Here is a 20321-nt window from a genome sequence, read left to right as displayed (position 1 = left end):
CTGCACAGATCTAGGTCACCTTTACTTAGAATGAATGATATCAATGGAAACATAGTGTAATTCTCCCCCAAATTTCTCCGACCTTAGCCCATTGTTCACCATACACATGTGCACCAGGATAGAATCTGGAGGAGTCACTTACATCCTGCCCCTCAGGGCCTTGGCTTTCTGTTCTTCTTCCAGGTTTCTAGGAGGTGTGGGTGGGGTCATTCCCTCATTCAGGCAGCCTACAGGGTCTTTCAGGCTTCCCCGGTATGAGCCTCCTTCTAGACTCTGGAAAGAGGAGAAAAATAGCCTTAGAGAACTGTACATTGAAAAGTCATCTGGAAGCCCTCGTGTCCCCCTCCAGCCTAGCAGCAGCTGAGTTGGTCGGTCAGTGGCCAAGGCTGTGTTCACTGAATGTCAGTGAGGTACCAGGAGGCTAGGTACTCCCCTCTTCCAGCAGCAGACAGCCCAGAACTGCCGCCTTCTTGGGCAATCAGGAGGAACTTGGCGTCACGGGCTACCAATTTCCTGCCATAATGAAAATTGTCAAAAGTGACATCTCTGGGTAAGGGCGCCAGAAGTAATGCTAATCAGTTGTAGGACCATCAATTGATGGTCCTTATCCAATTGATAAGGAGAGGGTAGTCATAGGAGAGCTAGTTGGCTAAATCCACGTGTGTTAAATTAGCTACATTTTCCCCCCAAGAGCCGATGAGATGTAGACAAGAAGAGAGCAATAGATTTAGCCTTTCCTAAAAATATCTTTGCTAAGGTTATTTACCAAGGGTTTTCTTTCATTTATGAATCCCTTTAATTTCTTTTAATTAAGGTGCTGCAGGACTGAGAAACAAAGTAAAGGGATTACTACAGTTCTCTAGCAAGAGTTAAGGGCAAAGGATTCTAACCCCAGAAATCCTAGTCACTGGACGATCTTGAGTGAGACAGCTACAGATATCCCATGTATGCTTTAGTTTTTTTCAATTTTCAGATCAGATCTGTCCTTTCTACAGACTTCTACAGAATAGACAGAGATAAAAGTTGTAGATCCCTTGAAAAATTAAAAATGTTCACCCTCGTCCTTGGATGGAACTGTTAACAAGAAGGATACTCAAAAATGGGGCCGATCTTAGCATTTTTACAGGTGTCCTTGAAGAAAGATCACACAGTGACGCTTAGCATTTCATTATGGAAACTGGCAGAAGCAATGTGGATAAACAGTAAGACTGGAGATGAAGGTCAAGGTGAGCAACTCCAAAACAAATATGGGAGTCTAGTCCAAACTATCCATACAAGGGGCCTATTTACAACAGCCTCTGAGGCTCAAAGGGAAGGCTTCACTTTGGTAGTCTTTGAAAACATCAGCCCTAAGGTTAAAATCACAAAAATCAAAAAGTGTCCAAAAAGGTAGGAGAAACAAAAGGCTTCAGCATGGTCTTAAACAACCTGCACTTAGAGTATCTGTCCAAATTCTCTCAGCTGCTCTATTTCAATAGGCCAAAGAAAAGTAGGAGAAGTCCAGGGGAATGAAACAAAGAGCAAATGAGGTGCCCAATGGGCCAGTCATCATATGAGAACAGGTGGGGAATATTAAGACTTAAAGCTGAAAATTTTAAATATTTATTTTTATTTTTGAGAGAGAGAGAGCATATGTGTGAGCAGAAGAGGAGCAGAGAGAGAGAGGGAGAGAGAGAATCCCAAGCAGGCTCTGTGCTGTAAGTGCAGAGCCCGACGTGGGGCTCTATCTCATGAACCGTGAGATCATGACCTGAGCTGAAATCAAGAGTTGGACGCTTAACTGACTGAGCCACCCAGGTGCCCCTGAAGGTGAAAATTTTAAAGCTGAGAAGAGACGTCAACCTTCTTGCCCCTCACCCCACCCCAAAACCAACAAAGTGTACCAAGGGCCAAGCATGAATTTGTTAACAACAGTAGAAACCAGAATTAAGAAGATAGTGTCTTCAAGTTTGAGAGAGAGAGAGAGTTTCTTTTAACTTGACAAGTTATTTTACAGGACAAGTAATCAACCATGGAAGTTATCCCTAGAAGCAGCATAGGCTAAAAATACAGAAAGGTCAAGGAGAGTTTAGAAAAATTTATAGATTCAGGATCTGTAACCAGTTATTAAGGAAATGAGAATGTCTGGTGTTGAGGTCTGACAAACCAGTGGACAGGCAGGCTTTTCGAGACATGTGACATGTCTGCTGGTGCCATCACCAGAGACAGGCTCCCCAGGCAGATGGACCCAGCTGGTGATTGATCTGATTACATGCCTTTTACTTCCCCTCCTCCTTGGCCCATTGTCCTATTACAACCTTTGTTCTGCAGCCTGTTGGCTGGCAGGATGCTGACTGCAAGGCCCGGGGAGACAGACTTACATCTCTGCCTGCAAGGTTCTCCTGTGCAACATCCCACTTGGTGTGGGCCATTTTCAACCTTCTGGAATGAAGGACATCTGTGGATTCCAAAGTGTCACACAGGGAAATATGTTCCATATCTTCCTGCCTGACCTGTTCTATGAGCAAAGAAGCCCAAATTATCTCTGGGGAAAGTCTCTCTGCGAGAGGGTGAGCAGAGCAGAGGCAGTGAGAAAGGAAGAGAGAAATAAAGGGTCTGGCCAAGCTGTAGTCTGGGTAATCTGCCTCAAATAATGGTGTTAGCTATCAGTGCTTATAATTCGAATACGATTCCCTCTGAGACCTGGCTACCTGTGCTACAGTGGGGATCCTGGGTCCCAGGCAAGGGCAGCTGGGGGCGACCTGCAAGTGCCTGTGCTGCTTCTGGTGGGAAGCAGGCACAGGTCTGATGAGTAGTGGGCTGTGTAGCCACAGGGAAGACTTCTGCCTTGTCTGGGGCTCAGCCCACAACAGTCTCAGGAGGCAAAGGAGAAAGTATACAAGGAAGAGAACAACAGAAGTTCCTCTAGCTGGTCCAAGGTCAGGGAACAGAAATGCAAATAGGATTCAAAGCAGTAGATTAAGAAGAGAGGAGAGGTCAGGGAACAGAAATGCAAATAGGATTCAAAGCAGTAGATTAAGAAGAGAGGAGAGCTGTCACCACAATAAAAATGAACGCACTTCCTGTCTGCTGGATCGTGGATCACACACCCATAAAACCCCCTTCGTCTGGGCTCCTCTAAGCACCCTTTACACATCCCCTGCACAGCATTCATTACACAGAACTGCAATTGATCATTTGTTTGTACTCAAATAAATATTTATTGAACAGCTACTACATGCTGAATATTTGCCAAGCAACTGCAGAAATGAAAATGAGTAAGATTTGGCTTCCTACCTTACCTATCCTGGGTGCTGTTCTAGATGGAAAAGGTATCAAGGAGGATGAAAAGGGGGGTGGGCAGCTCTATGGTGGGGTGTAGAGGGAAGGGAAAGGCTTAATGGAAGAGGCAATGCTTGAAGTGAGTATTGAGAAATAAATACACTGATGGGAGAGCATCCCAGGTGGGAGCAGCACTCTGAGTAAAGGATCAAGCTGTGAACCTTCCCAGGGCAGCCTGGGAAGGTGGAAGCAGCCTGACACAGATGGGATATGGGGTATGAAAGGGCGAGATGTGGGGGCTGGTGGCAAGTGATTGTGTGTTGTGTGAGTTGGGGTGAGTGAGTGCTAGGGAAGGAAGAGGTAAAGGGTGAGGTAGAAACCCTGGGGAAGTGCACAGGGATAAATCATATGTGTAAAGCCTTACATGTAGCATTAATAAGTAGAGACTATACTTTCTAAAATGAATGACAAAAGGGTTTTTAATTTTTTTAAAATGTTTATTCAAACAATTTTGAGAGAAGAGAGAGACAGAGTGTGAGCAGGGAGGGGCAGAGAGAGAGGGAGACAGAGGATCCCAAGCAAGCTCTGTGCTGACAGCACAGAGCCCAGTGCAGGACCGGAACCTAGGAACTGTGAAATCATGACCTAAGCCGAAGTCGCTCCAGGAAGATCACTCTTAATATTTCTAAGGGCTTTTCATCTCTTGGGAAAATGTCCCTGATATGACAGTAAGGCAAAAAAGGATTTGTCTGTATTCTGATTAACTACATTATTTTTCAAAGGGTCTAGGAGAAAATGTATCAATATTTAGCACTGAATATGTCTAGATGATAATTATCAGAGATATAATTTGTGTTTATATTCTTGTTATTATTCCAATTTTTCTTGAATAAGCATATTCTTATTTTATTAGTAAAAAAGAAAAGAACTATTAAAAAGTTCTTTTAAAAAAAGAAAGAAAATCTGTCTGATAGTCATGTAGACAGATGTCATACTGAAATCAGGGAGAAAAATATTCTAATAGTCCAGGCAGGAGAGCATTGTGAGCACTAACCCTAGACTGTGAGCTTCATTATGGAAGATTCTATGCTTGATCTCAGAGCTGGCACACAGTAGGACTCCGAGAATTTATTGAATGTACTGTGGGACTCTTGGGGAGTGATCAAAGGTCATCTGATAAAACAGGAAAAGGGTGCTGGTCCGGCACCCGGCAGCACACCAACCTCTTATCAGCCCCACCGTTTTCTAAAAATTTGTATAACATTCTCTGGACAAAAAGTATTAGATCATAGTCATTTCCAGACAAATTAAGGGTGGGGGTGGGGAAGATAACTGTATAGGAGAAAAACTAAAGTCTGGACTTTTCAGGCAAATGACATTTCAGGTTTGTGACTGCCTTAAAATTTTTTTTGGTGGAAATTGAAACTTTTCCATCGAGGGATGCCGGAGGAACCCAGTTCCTGAAAACACACACCTCCACCATGGGTGGGTGTGATGCAGCCATTATTTCCTCTTCTCTGGGCTCTGAACTTGGCCAACTAGATTGCCACTGAGAAAGCAGGCTGATTCACCTAATAGAATGCAAAGCACACACACAGATGCGGCCTGGCCCTAGACATGTTTCTCGGCCCACATGGCTGGTCTCGGGAGGTGAATGCTATCAAAGTAGGAGAATCAGAGGGCAGGAAGTCTTGCGGAAGCAGGTAGACACATTTTAGGATGCCAGGCTACCAGGCAGACTGAACAGGAGCTCAATCCCGGGCAGCCCCTCCCCCAAAGGCAGGGGATTATCAGTCAAGGGGCCATTGGTACCTTCCCAAGCCCAATAAACTATTGTGACATGCCACCTGAGGACAAGGGCTCAGGGAGGAGGCTTGATCTTTCATCTCAGGCAGGTTGTGAAATCCTGTGGCTGTTTAGAGACACAAGTTCAAAGACACATTTTCACATGGCCAGGAAGCTCTTGTTCCTCAAGCTTGAGGGATAAAACCAAGTCATATAGATTGTTAAGCTATCACCCTGCAACTTTCATCCAACCAGCAATCTATTGGCTGACACATTCTATGCTCCAATGACTCGAACAGGGCTGTGGGAGATAAAGGGATGACACTGTTCCCTTTCCCTGCCATTCAGAGTACAGATGAGGTGGCTAAGAGCTAACATTTGTAGGATGCTTACTTATCATTTTACAAAGCGCATTCACACCTACTCAATCATCATGGTATCTCTTTTGAGCTAAGATTCAGGTGGACAGAATCCTCACTGCTGATAAAGGAGATAAAGAGAGGCCCCAGTAGACTAAGTAACTTGCCCAAGGCTACACAGTAAAGTAGCAGAGGCAGGACTACCAGCTAGATCTATGATTTCTTACACACCCACCACTGCCACCACCAGTCCACACATCTAGGAAAAGCTTTATTAAAAATCACACAGGGAGGGGCACCTGGCTGGCTCAGTCAGTAGAGCATGTATGTGACTCTTGGTCTCAGGGTCGTCAGTTTGAGCCCTATGTTGGGGGTATAGGTTACTTAAAAAAGTAAAAACAAAGATCACACAGGAAAAGAAGGGGGGAGTCCTTGTACCTGGCTTGGAGTTAGAGACTATACCTTAATACAAAATGTGGAAAAAAATGCGTTAGCTCTATTTGGGGAGAGGTGGGAGGGCGTCTTCTCCTGGTAAATAAAAGCAGTGATTAAAGACCAGGGCTGGCAGAGAAGAACTCCAGTGGCCATTAATGTCCAGAGGGACTTGCCAAAGGAGGTTGTGGGGGAACTTCAAGGGCTTTATCTGCATTGCAGGTGAGCTAGAGGACACCTACCCTTGCTTCCTACCAGCCGCTCAGCGGAGATGGTACCTCTGGGGCAGCCGCCTCAGTGCAGCCATGACCATGTGACCATAAAGCACCAAGGACGGCTCTGGGACTCAGAGACACAAGGGATCTCAGGACTTTTGGGTGGAGCAGAGTTTGGTGCTACCTCTGGAGCAACCGAAAAAGAAAGCAGAAAGAATCCAAGCCCTAGATATAAAAGTCCAAGTACACTAGATGCTCCTGTAAAACTTCCAGCCTGTACACTGGAAAGGAACTTACTAGTTCATGCTATACTGAACTAAGATAACTTCTACCCACAGGTCTAGGCTCCACCCTCTGGAGCAACAAAGAGTGACACCAACTCTTCTTTCCCACAGCAGTCCTCAATTATGTCAGGATAGCTCTCATGAGCCTTCTCTCTCCTAACTTCTCCCCATACTTAACCCAGTGTCTTCAACTTTCCTTCAAAGGATACGGACCACATGGTACTGGCTATCTCCTCTGGGGCCCTTTCACTGAGTTCAAGAACACTTCAGAATGCAGCATTCAGAGCCTGATACATGACTCCCACACTACTCATGACCGGTATGGGCTAAAGAACTTTGACTACAATGGAGCTATTACTTTCCTTGATTGTACACTGTACTTTCGTTAACCTAGCCTATGACCACACAAGCTATTTTGGTAGCAGTCACACTGTTGAACTTACAGTCAAATAAAAACTCCAGAACTTTCATAGGTTCTGGATCCTACCCTCTTTTTAAAAAAATTTTAAATATTAATTCATTTTTTGAGAGAGACAGAGCACAGGCGGGGGGAGGGGCAGAGAGAGAGAGAGAGAGAGAGAGAGAGAGAGAGAGAGACCCAGAATCTGAAGCAGGCTCCAGGTTCCGAGCTGTCATCACAGACCCTGACGTGGGGCTCAAACTCACGAACCGCAAAATCATGACCTGAGCTGAAGTCAGACCCTTAACCTGCTGAGCCACCCAGGCGCTCCTAGATCCTACCCTCTTTTAAGCTAAAGAGCTAATGAGGAATAAAAATACACGTCTCAGAAGTAAGAATGCAACTCAGGATTTCCAAACGTGGCAGGGCAAACAACCACCCACCGTTGCTTCACTGCTATTCCCACAGTGGATACATACTAGGATGGGAAGAAAGAGAAAGCAGAGGAGAGGGCAAAGGAGAGGGCAAAATTTTGGTGAGAAGATTCTGAGAAACCAAATTACCGTTCCCTCATTCCTCTCCATGATATGGGCTTGGTTTCACATGTTTGGCCAAAGAAATCTCTCTAATTCTGGGTTCACCGCAGGTCCTCAAGAAGTAATTATTGGTGGAGGAGGAAGTTAAAGTTCTTCTTATGGGAAACGCACCACAAAAAAACCACTTGTCTCACAGACATTTGCTGAAAGCCTGTTACGGGGCTAATCGACTCCATCCTATGCCCCCTCTCTTCTGGGAGACTTGCTCTTATGGGGCTTCTCAATATCTGCACTTACCTGTTTAACACCAGACACGGCAACTACATAACCAGAGGTCTGCAGGGATTCCCAGCAGTGCTAAGGTGAGCACAAAGAGCAGGATACAGGTAATCCAAAATATAGGAAAATATAACCTTTTGGAAATAAGTGTGTACTGATGAAACTGTGAGTGTGAAAGATTCCTGTGTGTTAATGGAGGAGAAGAAAATGTCCTAAATGACCGATCATCTAGCTGGGTATGGAAGCTGTGAAGATGAAGGCAATGAAGAGATTAAGACACTTCAACAAATAACCCAACGGAACTATCTAAGAGCTGTCCCCGGCAGCAGGTGGCTTACATAGTAATTGCCATGGGGCTGCAGAAGAAATCTGGCCCGGGCTGGTCAGGGAAGCCCTTTTGGAGAGATGAGATCCCAGTGGGGCCTTGAAGGACTGTTATGCTTTAGAAAGCAAGAACGAGTGGGGGAACATTCCAGAGAAGTAGGGTGGTGGTATGAACAGAAACTTGGAGAGAGGAAAGCCAAGTGCATGTTTGGGGACAGTGAGGGAAACAATTCAGTTGGAGCAGAGTTCATCAACCAGAATAAATAAGTGGGTGTAGGCCGGCTACCAAACATTAGAATACAGGATAAGTGTGAACTTTATCTATATTTATCTTTCATCTTTGATTGTATACGTCTATCAATAGGCACAATTTTGGTCATGCATTGCCAAAACATGTAACCTATTTATAAATTACATTTCTGGACTGCTGTGTTATCCTTATGTATGTAATAAAATATACCCCAAATAATTTTGAAATGAGATGAAGAGATTCTGAAATTGTCTTCCTGTATACCTCAGTAAAGTGTCTCGTGTACCTAAAGGCACTTCTCCCGTTGGAGAGGACTGCTCATGTAGGCAAGAGGGAGGCAGTGAGCCTTCATTGAGGAGGGGGGGTAATTGCAGTAGAAGACCCACCAGGGGACCGAGGCCCCAGGGGTGGGGGGAGGCTGACTGGGGCAGGGGAAGATCAAACAAGTACTGCAACAGTCCAGGCATGAGGTCAGGGCTCAGGCTCCGGTGGTAAAAGGGGAAAAAAAATTTAATGGTATTTGGAGAACGAGGAGGGTGTGTGAGGAAAGGAGAGGCAGTGGGCAGAGAGGCGAGCTTTAAGAAGCCAGTGCAGTGCCCACGAGAGCACTGAAATCCCACCAGCGAGGCAGGGAGGGTGGTGTGGAAAATGGACAACTTTCAAGAGCTGGACACAGCTACTAAAGACATCAGCTGAACTACTCTAAGTTAGGAAGGACAACTTAGAAGGAGAAGAAGAAAGTCATGTGTTGAATTTCATGGGTACTCTCTAAGCTGCGAGATTTGAAAAGCGAGATACTATAATCAGAATTATTATCAGGCAGTGTCATCGGCACAGCATCTATCATTTTCCTCTAATTCCTGGGCCAAGGGGAGAAGGGTGCAAATGGTGCCGATTAGCAGGACTGCCTGACAGAAGTCAGTCATTATCCTCATGAGAGTTGCAGGAAACCCCAAACCTGGATGAGAGTGAAGGCAATGAAAACGCTTCAAATTGTCATCCTTTAGGGGTACGGGTCAGTGTACCAACATGGAGTAGAGGAAGAGCATTATCCAAACACGAGCTCTTTCACCATCGTGGTGCCAAAACCTACAGCAGCCAGACCCAGAACCCTTCTCTGCAGTGGTCCGATTGGCCCTTGAGACAGTCACAAGCTAGGCTAGTGTTCAGTGGTAGAAGTTTGGTTTGCCCCCATGAATGGAGTATGCACCAACACCCCTGATCTCTTGTGCTCAGGCATCCATACCCTTTTGCCCATTCCCCTTTATAATTAGCAATCTTGCAGACTCTGCAAGCTAGAAAATTGTCTGGGGTCCCCGAATAAAATTACCTGGTGCTTTCAAAGATCCAATCCATGTTCTGTGTCTCAGCAGCCAAGTTAGCTTCAGGGCTAACCAGACATACATCAGTCACTGTCCAAATGCCGCGTCCCTGTAGGCCAGTGGACTGGTCTCACAGGAAGGCTATTTTGTCTTGGATACTTTTTTCCTTTCATCAATGCCACAGTCCCCAAAGGGCCTGTTAAATGCCTATGCCCATTCCAAAACCAAAAACCAAAAAACAAAAAACAAAAACAGGCTTTGGGGCAAAGGTTTTTAGAAACAATCATCAGCCAGAAACAATCCTATAGGAGGAATGGGGATAGGCACAAAGGAGGACACGGCACATAGACGCCAGGCCCTGGGAGCCGCATGGAGGTAACACACACGCAGAACTGCCTCCAGGACCCCCACTTACCAGCTTGCTTTTGACCAATTGTTCTATTGCACTGACAAGGTCTGCAGCAGAAGGTACTTCAGTGGAAGCCTGCCGGGCTGCTAGCAAAGAGGAGGACTGCAAGACATTGAGCAGCAAAGGAAAAGCAGATTAGCAAGGAATGAGGAATAGCAATTAGGAAGCAAAACAGCAAGTCCAAAGCTCAAGGCAGGCAAGGGAAGCAAAGCTTTATGTTTAGAGGGAAGAGATCACAGAGGGAGATAGAAGGCAGTGTGGGTATGGGGACAGGCCCGCCTGTCCCCTTGTCAGGAGTTCTGGCCAGCAGCAAAGCAGGCATGGGACTAGGCTCTCCTTAGGCAGGCTTCTGGAGCAGCTGAGGGCAGGGTTTGCTGAGTTCCTGGGGGGCCAAATGTAAGGGCTGTACCCACTGTCAGCAACAGGAGAGAGGGACAGACAGAATTTTGGTTGTTAAAGGGCTGCCCATTGCCGTTCCAGGGTATGAAAGGAGTCCATAAACCTAGCCTCAAATGTATCCAAAGAAATTGTTTTTGCTTTAGTCAAATACAGATTTAAAATATAGATCTTCAGTGTGTATCAAACAAAAATTCAAGGGCAGAGCACTTAAAGACCAGGAAGCTAGAAACCCCCTCCCCACTCACATGTGTGCACATGCATTCACACATACACACAGCGCGCGCGCGCACACACACACACACACACACACACACACACACACACACACAGCTGCTTCTGGTAAGGTCCCTAACTGGAACACCAGGATGTAATAAACGATTTTACCAAGGAGTTCTGTGTGTCTTGCTGAAGTGACCAAGGACTATCCTGTTCACAGTAAAGGAGGTTCAAGCCAAGGGCCTGCTGCCCATCCCCCCGTATCAGCAATAGGGACTGGTCTATGTGGCTGTTTCGTCATTGGTTTGGGGAATCCTGCTCATGGAGGGACAGTGGTTTTTGTCTTTCTTCTCCTACTTGAGAAGAAACTGGGGAGAAATGGTTAACCCTGCATGCATGTATGAGCTTTCCCCCCTGGCAGAGCAAAGCAGAAGGCAAAACAGAGGGCCCGGGACACATGCTCCTTCAGCGTCTGACACTGATCACTGCAAGGGTAAAAAGCTGACTGTTCCGGCCACAGTCTGGCTTCAAGTTTGTCCCTTAAGTTAGGGGGAAGAGTTTCAAAAAGGAAGCTACTTGTTGTCTAATTTAAAAGTTAGTTTAGGTCTTTGCTTCGGAGATGGGGTAAAAAGAAAAAAGCCAAATAAATGTAATTAAGGAGATAGAACAACACTCTTTTTCCTCTTCTGGAGAATGCAGGAAAGGAGGTTAAGTTTGTTTGGAAATCCAAGCTATCAAATTTTTGATTTAGTAATCCTACCCCTGGGAACTTATTCCAAGGACAGACGTCAAAAGAACAAATGCTGTATGTACAAAATGATCTGTAGCAGTGTTATCTAGGAGAGCAAAAACTGAAAACACCCCAGGATATCCCAAAACAGGCTGGTCAAGCAAATTATGGCACATCAAATAAGTGACACTGTCCCCAGCTATTAAAATCACACTTACGAAGGTAAAATCAACACAATTTTAGAAAAATACTAAGGAAAGCATTGAACATAAGATGTGCATATTAAAATGATAAAAATAAAACACACATGCATATGAACAGTTATTAGAAGGAAACATGGAGAATCAAGGTGATCAGGTAACATTACAATAGGTAGACTTAAAAATTCCTCATAGACTGTTGTAAAAATTACTTAGTAAGTTCAACTCCATTTGCTAGAAGTTCTGAGGCTTAGCAAATATTTCAGAGAAACAAATTTCTGGGAATCAAACAAGCAGGACTGAGGAGGGCTAATGTGTCTGCCCTCTTTCCGGATAACAAAAAGCCTACACGAATGTTTGGGGTAAGTCTGCATTTTCAGTTAAAGATTATCCAGAAACAACATAACATCCTCTTTCCCAAAACAAGCTGTGTTTGAGGGAATTTGAGGGAGAGGGTTCGTGACCTTTACTTATCTTACGCAAGCTGGCACCTCCGTGTGGAGGGCTGTGCTGTGTGGGGTGGCAGATACAGTCACATGAGCTCCCCACTCCCCACATATGCTGTCACTGTTTGTGGAACATTTTACAAGGATAGGCCTCTGGGAACGCAGCAGGTTGGTTCTCATTCTGATCTCAGTGTGAAGCACGGGCATTTCTGCCCCTGGGAATCTAGGATGGGCATCACGCCATGCTTCCTGACACTTTTCCTTCCAAAAGTTAAGAGTCAGGGCCACCAACGTCACCTTAGGAGGGGCCACACAACTGTGCACCTCTCATGATTGAGTCCACAGAGGGGGGCATCTCAGTCATCTCAGTCATCATCCTGTCCCTAGAATCTGTCCCTCTAGCATGGCACCCAGGAAGACCTCAATTAATGTCTGTGGGTTAATAATGACCCAAATGCAAAGCAGAGGGAATTAAAACAAGAATGGGGACATCACCAGAAATGCTGAAGCATCGGCAAACAGTACTTTCTGAATTGTATCCCAGGTGATGTTGTCAAGATGTGTTCCCTGCCCAGCCTGGGCTCACCACCTTAGGGGAGGCTGTGCTACTACAAGGCAGGGCAGTAGACAGTACAAGGAGACCCCAGAGGGATGGCTAGGCCACCACCACCACCACCACCACGACCACAAACCACTCTGAAAAGAAAATGTAAAGCACCATTGAAACCTGAAACCACCACTCCAACCTGTCAAACCCAACAGGATAGCAACACTAAGAGAAGGCAGGAAAAACCCAGTGAGGTGAAAGCATGGTTTGCAAGCAAGATGAGTGACAGAGCACGCAGTTAGAGCAGCCCACGTCTCGGCCAGCACACTTGGAAGCACATCCAAGCCGAGCCTCTGCTCTAGAGCCATCGGGGCGATCGCTCTGCGATTAGAGCCCTTGGAGACATCCACACTTCGGACACCTGTGAGCCTATGCATGCTGGTGACTCAGGGAATTCTGTAACACCAAGAATGTGGCAGCCTGCACCTTAGGCTCTCCCGCCTTTGCCGGCAGCCTCCCCTCAGCAGCGCCTCCATCCCTTACGCGGTACTTGTGGAATTTTCATACCACCGGGGCTGACTGGAAGTTACCATTATTTGGATTTTAGAGTTGAGTATAGGGAAAAACAATCAACCAAAACAGAAGTCGGAAGTCAGGTGCAACAAAGTGATCACGGCCTGGAACCACCTCAGATTCCTTTTGAGACAAACAGTTTCTTTTGGGATCTATAGCTTCCAAAGACAGAGTCATTACCCTTCATCAACAGGAGGAGAGACCAGACAGATTCCCACTTCTGCATGCCCCTACCCTGCCCAGAATGAAATCAGACCTCCAGGGCTGGGGGCGGGGACACCTACCGAATACAGAGGGAACCTACATCACCATGGATTCGGAGAGATAACAAGGAAGAGAGAGTATTACTACCCCCACCGCACACACACAACAAAATCGCCATGTATTACACATTGTTCTTTCAGATCAGAAAGTAAGGAAATCCTACCATCTCGTCCTGCGTAGGGTCATTGTCAAAGATCTTCATAGGTGGAGGGAGGGGGGTGTGTGACTCTTCATCTGGCTCATCTTCACCCCATCCTTTCTTGTTCTTCTAGAACAAAAGGGCAGTATTAGTCATACAGTCATATGTATTATACAGTTAAAGATATCAATGGTTCAGGACTTAGAATTTTTAAAAAAGCAACATGTAAGATCTCCTTTCTCAATACATCCCTATTTTTTCAGCCTCACTGCCCTCCTCTGCGGAATGGGTACACCTTCTTATCTCAAAGGACAGTGAGGTTCAAATAGGGACACACACACACACACACACACACACACACACACACACACACACACGAGAAACATCTACCTCATTGATTAGCCAGGAAAAGGAAAAGCTGAGAGTGGTCAGAGAGAGCCTAACTTTTTAAGCTTTTGAAGGACTATTAAACCACAATCTGAATATCACCAGGCTCTGCTGTCATTCTCAGAAGGAGAAAGGGCGGATAGCATGAAATTACAAAGAGAGTCTGGTTACACAGCAGGGAGAATTGCTTAGCCACATCAGGGACTAGAGTGGGTTTGCCAGAAAAAAAAAAAATAGCTCTCATTCTCTCAACTAAAACATACCCACTGTATTTTAATTACAGAACCTCAGCTCTGAAAGGGACTTCAGAGGTCACCTGGTCTGACCTCTGGGCTAACACAGGGACCTCTCCGACTGCTTTGTGAGGTCATGTGGTATCCCCACCCCTTCTAGCACAGGTGTCCATTCGCTTTCATGACAGCCTACCTCATCACTGGTTGACCCCCATTAAAGTCACTCTTTGAGCTGAAACCTTGCCTTCTGTAAACCTTCACCTGTTACTCATAATTCTCCCATCTGGAGCAACATGGAGTTGTCCACTCCCTTTCATATGTGGCACTGCTCTAGATACTTGAAAACAGCTATAATCTCTCAGCTTTTATTCTTATTCTCAACTAGCAGGTTTTGATGTAGTCCTTAGTAGAGGTAGGGGATTAGGTGACCAGATGACTCCCTTTAGGCCCACGCCCCTATCTCCAAATCTGGCAAGATGTTGGCTATCTGCTGGAAATTCTATGTGCCAGTCTCTGAATTGGTCACACATCAGACTGGCAAGGTCTTGTTAGTACAAAAGCTCAGATCACTTGGGTTCAAGAACACAAACTCCTGGGGACTAGGGACTGGCTGGTTTACAGAACCCACGGAAGGATGCCTCAGAAGGTTCCAGGAAGGATGTATGTCAGAAGCCCCCTCCTGAGGGAGGCTCCAGGGCCACGTGGAAGTACCTCATCTGCACTGTCTCCCTGAGGGGTCGTCTCATCCCCAGGCTTGGGAGATCCCAGGTCGAAGCTCTTCCGGCCATCTCGTACTTTCTTCTGCTTCTTGATATTTCCATCTGCTTTCCCGCTGTTGAGCCGGCGCACGGGGCTCGTCAGCCACTTCTTAAGGGTGTTAGTGGAACGCTTGGGACCGGGGGAGCTGTGGATGGAGTTCAGGGAGGGCTGAGACTGCAGGTTGGCCACTGACTCAGACTTGCCTCCGTTTTCACTTGAGGAATGGGAGTATGCATCTGAGGAGAAAGAACAGACAGACATAGCCATGTCAGAGGCGGTTAAGGGAGTGGCTGGCCTGGGAGTAAGACAACTCCATCCTCAGGAAGCTAGGATACAAGGCAGAATGTCAAGGCCAGCTGCAGACCCTGGTCAAGGCAACCCTCGCTAGAGGGTAGTAACAGCTGACATCAATTTTTAATGTGCAAGGCACTGTTCCAGGTTCTGTGGATATAGGAGTGAAGAGAAGACAAAGAATCCTACCTTCATTGAAACAAAATTAAAATCCTAAGCAAGAATCACCAACCAAAAACAATGTCAGGGAGCACCTATTAGGTAGTGTATTTTAAAGACGTATAAGACGTAGGTTTTATTTTCAAAGACCTCTTGGGGCGCCTGGGTGGCTCAGTCGGTTAGGCGGCCGACTTCGGCTCAGGTCATGATCTCGCGGTCCGTGAGTTCGAGCCCCGCGTCGGGCTCTGTGCTGACAGCTCAGAGCCTGGAGCCTGTTTCAGATTCTGTGTCTCCCTCTCTCTGACCCTCCCCCGTTCATGCTCTGTCTCTCTCTGTCTCAAAAATAAACATTAAAAAAAAAAAAGTCCTCTTATCTAGCTACACACACACACACACACACAGAGTGTGTGAAAGAAAAGTGAAAGAGCAAGACGGAGCATGTAAAATAAAGACAAATTCACAAAGTGGTATGTGATTAATTGCCACAGGGCTGGTATGGACTTCAGGCGATAAGCTAGCAGAGTTCAGAGGAAGGTCAGATCAGTGTAGGCGGGATTGGTCTGAATTGGCTTCACGAAGGGGAGAAGGAATTTCAAAAGGGGGTGACAGCAGGTACAAAAGCACAGAGGTACGAATATTGAAAAGTGAACACAGCCCAAATAAGTAGATCCTCTGAATGAAATAAAGATTTGATGGAGAAGGAGAAACTGGATAGAAAGTATTAGTGAGGTCATTTAATAATCAAATAATGTGTGACCTTTACTATGAGACACAATAAAAGGGTTTATAAAGGACACAATAAAAAGGGTTTTTTTTTGTTTGTTAATTCATCTGGTAACTATAGACAGCATAGCCCTGGGAAGGAGGAGTCAGTCCAGACGGCCACACTGGGGCTGTGCACAGGGGTGCAGAGGAATGAATGTGAGGCACTCCAAAGCAAGAAGTGTCTGGATGACAAATCAAAGACAACTCACTTCTCTGCATGCTGCTGCTTCTCACTGCAAAAATGGTCTTGGGAGAATACCTGACCCGCTCTGCCTTGACCCCTGATGGGCCCACTGCCCCGGTGCCAGTTCGCATACTGATATTTAAACCAAACACATGACTAGGTATAGAAACAAATGACTGAAGTGGTTTTTTATAGCTACTCCTCTCAAAGACGGAATCATCTTTTCCTATAACGACTTCATCCTAGACCCAGCCTGGAGGACTAATCTGGCTTTAGAGGCCTTCTGGCCTAGACGTAGCCGACAGAGAAGAAACAAAATCCCATAAGAAGGTGAATGAATCCTTTTTGCCAATAGAAAGCTGCCTCCAGCTTCTACAACTGGCTGACCTTGAGGGCTGCAAGCTCAGGATCTTGACCCTGCGGGGATCTTCTTCAACACTGCTAGAGTTTTGTGTGTACTTTGGAAAACAACACCTGAGCGTTTGCATCTAGTAGCACAAAAATTGAGGTCCTAAAGTCCCCTGGTATAAAGGATAATATACAGGATTGCTCTGCTTAGGGAACATTTGGGATCCGCTGACTTGGTTGGCGTCCCTTTAAGGACAAAGTTGTAATCTTATCTCAGGGAATTCCTTGCTGGCTGTGGTCCTGGGTATGTTGACATTATTTCTGAAGTGTTTGGTATGGCTCAAACTCCTGTTCTCAGAAGCCTGAGTGATACACATCTCCCCAGGGCTGGTAGTGGAACCAGGCCTTTCTGTTATCTTTCTGCTGATAAGCTGCAAAAGCTTTTCATTCACCAGACCCCTGTGATAGCACATGGCTCTATGAAACCAAGCCTTCAAAAACTTAATCAGCACATACTGTGTCAGCAGAACTAGAGGCCCAATCACATTAACCGTGCCTTGTGTTACTAGGCAGGGTAGGCAGCTCTCCAGGTTCCCTGTTCCATCGCAAAGCATAGCGTGACTTCGAGATTCATAAATGCAAATCTTGATGGACTGTCCTTCCCCACTGTCCTGTGGCTCTGCCTTGGTGCATTCTGTACAAATGCTCACAGGAGTCCAGGTTAACAATCAAGTGTAGTCTCACTTTTGTTGTTTCAAGTTTACTCTGTGTAAACAATTAGGGCCATTCATCACAGCCCACATACAAGAGAAGTCACGTGTCGGAAGCAATCCATAATTCACTGTTAGGGTCCTGAATGGAGACAGGACCATTTCTAAATTACTTTGTTTCTTGTTTGTTCCTGTTTTTATTTTCTGGTTTTGGTATCATTGACATATAACATGGTATTAGTCCAAAGCGTACATCAATGACTTGATACTTGTATCTGTTGTGAAATGATCACAATAAATCTAGTTAACACCCACCATCTCATATACTTACCTTTGTGTGTGTGTGTGTGATGAGAATTTTTACTAAATTACTTTGAATGCATGATTATAAAGAATGTGGCACGGGCGCCTGGGTGGCTCAGTTGGTTAAGCATGAGACTTCAGCTCAGGTCATGATCTCATAGCTCCTGACTTCAAGTCCTACATTGTGTTCTCTGCTGACAGCTCAGAGCCTGGAACCTATTTTGGATCCTGTGTCTCCCTCTCTCTCTGCCCCTCCCCCGTTCACTTTCTGTCTCTTTCTCTCTCAAAAATAAATAAACATGTAAAAAAAAAATTAAAAAAGAATGTGGCACGATTTAGAAAATTTGTACTTACTTTATTATGGCTTTAAAGAATAATTGGCATGCTATGTTCACCCCATCTTTGGAAGATGTCTACAATTAGCAGACAATGGAGATTTTATTCTAGTACCTTTCCAGGCACAAAAGTTAAGTGACTGATTTGTAACAGCTGCAACAATAAGACTGTTATTGAACCATTCCAAGCTAAGGGAGGTGCTATTTATTAGGATTCTGGTCATAGGAAACAGAAAATCAGAGTTTTTCAGGAAACCAAGGCTCATAGTTGGTTAAGTGGCAGACAGGCAAGACTTAAATCCTGATCTGACTCCACTGCACGTATATTCATCTTATTCCTACATCTGTATTCACTCCATGTATCCCTTTAGCCTCATAATGATTGTAAAAGGAACATCAAGCTGCTATGTCTATTTAACATTTCAAACATACATTTATACATGATTTATACAAGTTATACAATTGCAATGCTGAAAACTGTCTAATTTTACAGATAAAGCAATGAAGGTTTAAACATGAGAAATCCACGGTCGCAAATGAGTTGATCACAAAGCTAGGACCAGAAGTCAGGCATCGCTACATCTGCCCCAGGACTCTGAACCAGTGCTTCCTCTCCGGCCCTGCGGCATAGAAGGGGTCTGTAAGGCTAATATCTGGTTTTAAGTCACAAGGAAAACAAATGTGTCCCTGGGCATTGTACGTAATCAAGTTCCCCAGATGTTCCAGTATGTTCAACTTAGCTTTCTGGATCAGAAAAAAGTCGCATTCTGAGGCTGATTTTACTGTGAGACATTTTTAAGATAGATAAAAATGTAGAAAAAATGTAACATCCAGGTACCCACCATCTAGGTATGATAAATGTAAATATGTTTTGCCATATTTCCTTCAGCTTTTTAAAAAAAGAAAATACTGTGTATACAGTTGAAGCTTTTAAATTTTTTTCTACCTGTTCACAGTCACACCCACCACTTTCCCTTCCCTTCTCAAGTTGGTGTGCATCTTTCCCGTCCATGTAGTTAGCCATTTACTTTGTATGGGAATCCAGTGTTCTTTATATTATCCCAATATGTCATTTTTCAACATACTCATTAATTCAAAATTATCTGAGATTTATCCATGTTCAGTCATGTAGATCTAGTTCATTGATTTTAATTGTTGAATAATATTCTTTCACAGGACATATTGTGGAGCTTGTAACACATTTTCCTAATGATGGATACTGAGGATGTTCACACACGTACACTCATTTTAAGCAGTCCGGTACAGGTCTCTGTAGATTTGTGAGAATTCCTCCAGGGCAGTGCTTTCCAAACTACTCGTGGTCAGGGAGTCAAGGATCTACTTTTCTTATTTCCAATCTGTTTCAGACCAATACTTTTATAAAATACAAAGTCATACTCTTCGATGTGGTGGATGTGTCAGATTGCTATAAAAGCTTCTAAATGCTTATTCCCATTTCTGTACTTACCTCCCTGTGGACTGGAAACAAAGGGCTGACAAACCTTTACCACGTACAGATCATACACTGAGGAGAACACACCTTGCTCTCGACTTTACGGCATCCAGAGCATGTATGTCAAGGTGGACTGGCTGGGCTTTAGAGAAGACACCTCACCACCTTCACTAGGTACTGCCAGATTGCACCCTGATTTACTCCCACCAACACTGCACGGAACCTCTCATCTTCTGGAAATCATCAACAAAATGAAAAGGCAATCTACCAAGTGGGAGAAAAATTTACTAATCGTGTATCTGATGAGAGGTTAATATCCAAAATATATAAAGGACTCATAGAACTCAATAGCAAACAATCTGATTAAAAAATGGGCAGAGGATCTGAACAGACCTTTTTCCAAACGGGACCTACAGACGGTCGGCAGGTACATGAAAAGATGCTCAACATCACTCATCAGAGAAATGCAAATCAAAACCACAATGAGATGCTACCTCACACCTGTTACAATGGTTATTACCAAGAAGATAAGAGATAATGAGTGTTGGGTGAGAATGTGGAGAAAGGAAACTCTTGTGCACTGTTGGTGGGAATGCAAACTAGTGCAGCCACTCTGGAAAACAGTATGGAGGTTCTTCAAAAAATTAAAAACAGAACTACCCTATGACCCAGAAATTCCACTTCTGGGTATTTATCTGAAAGAAATGAAAATACTCACAAAGATATTAAAACTCCTGTATTAATTGCAGCAGTATTCATAATACCCAAGACATAGAGGCAAACTAAGTGTCCATCAGAGGATGAATAGATTAAAAAAAAATGTGTAAATGTACAGGGCTCCTGGGTGGCTCAGTCGGTTGAGCACCCAACTCTTGATTTCAGCTCAGGTCATGATCCCAGGGTTGTGGGATTGAGCCCCGTATTGGGCTCCATGCTGAGCGTGAAGCCTGCTTGGGATTCCCTCCTTCCCTCCCTCTCCCTCTCTCCCCACCCCCCTTTGGCCCTCCCCTACTCTCTCATAAAT

General features: G+C 45.0%; 1 protein-coding gene across 21 annotated transcripts in view; it reads right to left on the bottom strand.

Annotated features, from left to right (window-relative positions):
• The window catches only part of KALRN (kalirin RhoGEF kinase), a 673147-nt gene that overhangs the window by 63168 nt on the left and 589658 nt on the right, over positions 1-20321 (bottom strand). For 13 of the 21 annotated variants that reach the window (XM_040484739.1, XM_040484740.1, XM_040484745.1 and 10 more), the window contains 4 exons: positions 14702-14985; positions 13395-13499; positions 9863-9958; positions 143-273 (listed from right to left, as the gene is read on the bottom strand). In XM_040484739.1, coding sequence (XP_040340673.1) covers positions 143-273; positions 9863-9958; positions 13395-13499; positions 14702-14985 — 616 coding nt within the window. The remainder of the gene's footprint in view (positions 1-142; positions 274-9862; positions 9959-13394; positions 13500-14701; positions 14986-20321) is intronic. The other 8 variants (XM_040484741.1, XM_040484743.1, XM_040484763.1 and 5 more) reach the window with 3 other exon arrangements.

This window comes from Herpailurus yagouaroundi, unplaced genomic scaffold, assembly GCF_014898765.1.
Source record: "Herpailurus yagouaroundi ecotype Mexico unplaced genomic scaffold, PumYag 162, whole genome shotgun sequence".
Lineage (NCBI taxonomy): Eukaryota > Metazoa > Chordata > Mammalia > Carnivora > Felidae > Herpailurus > Herpailurus yagouaroundi.
The sequence above is the reverse complement of the archived record's forward strand: the minus strand, read 5'-3'. Positions and strand labels throughout refer to the sequence as shown.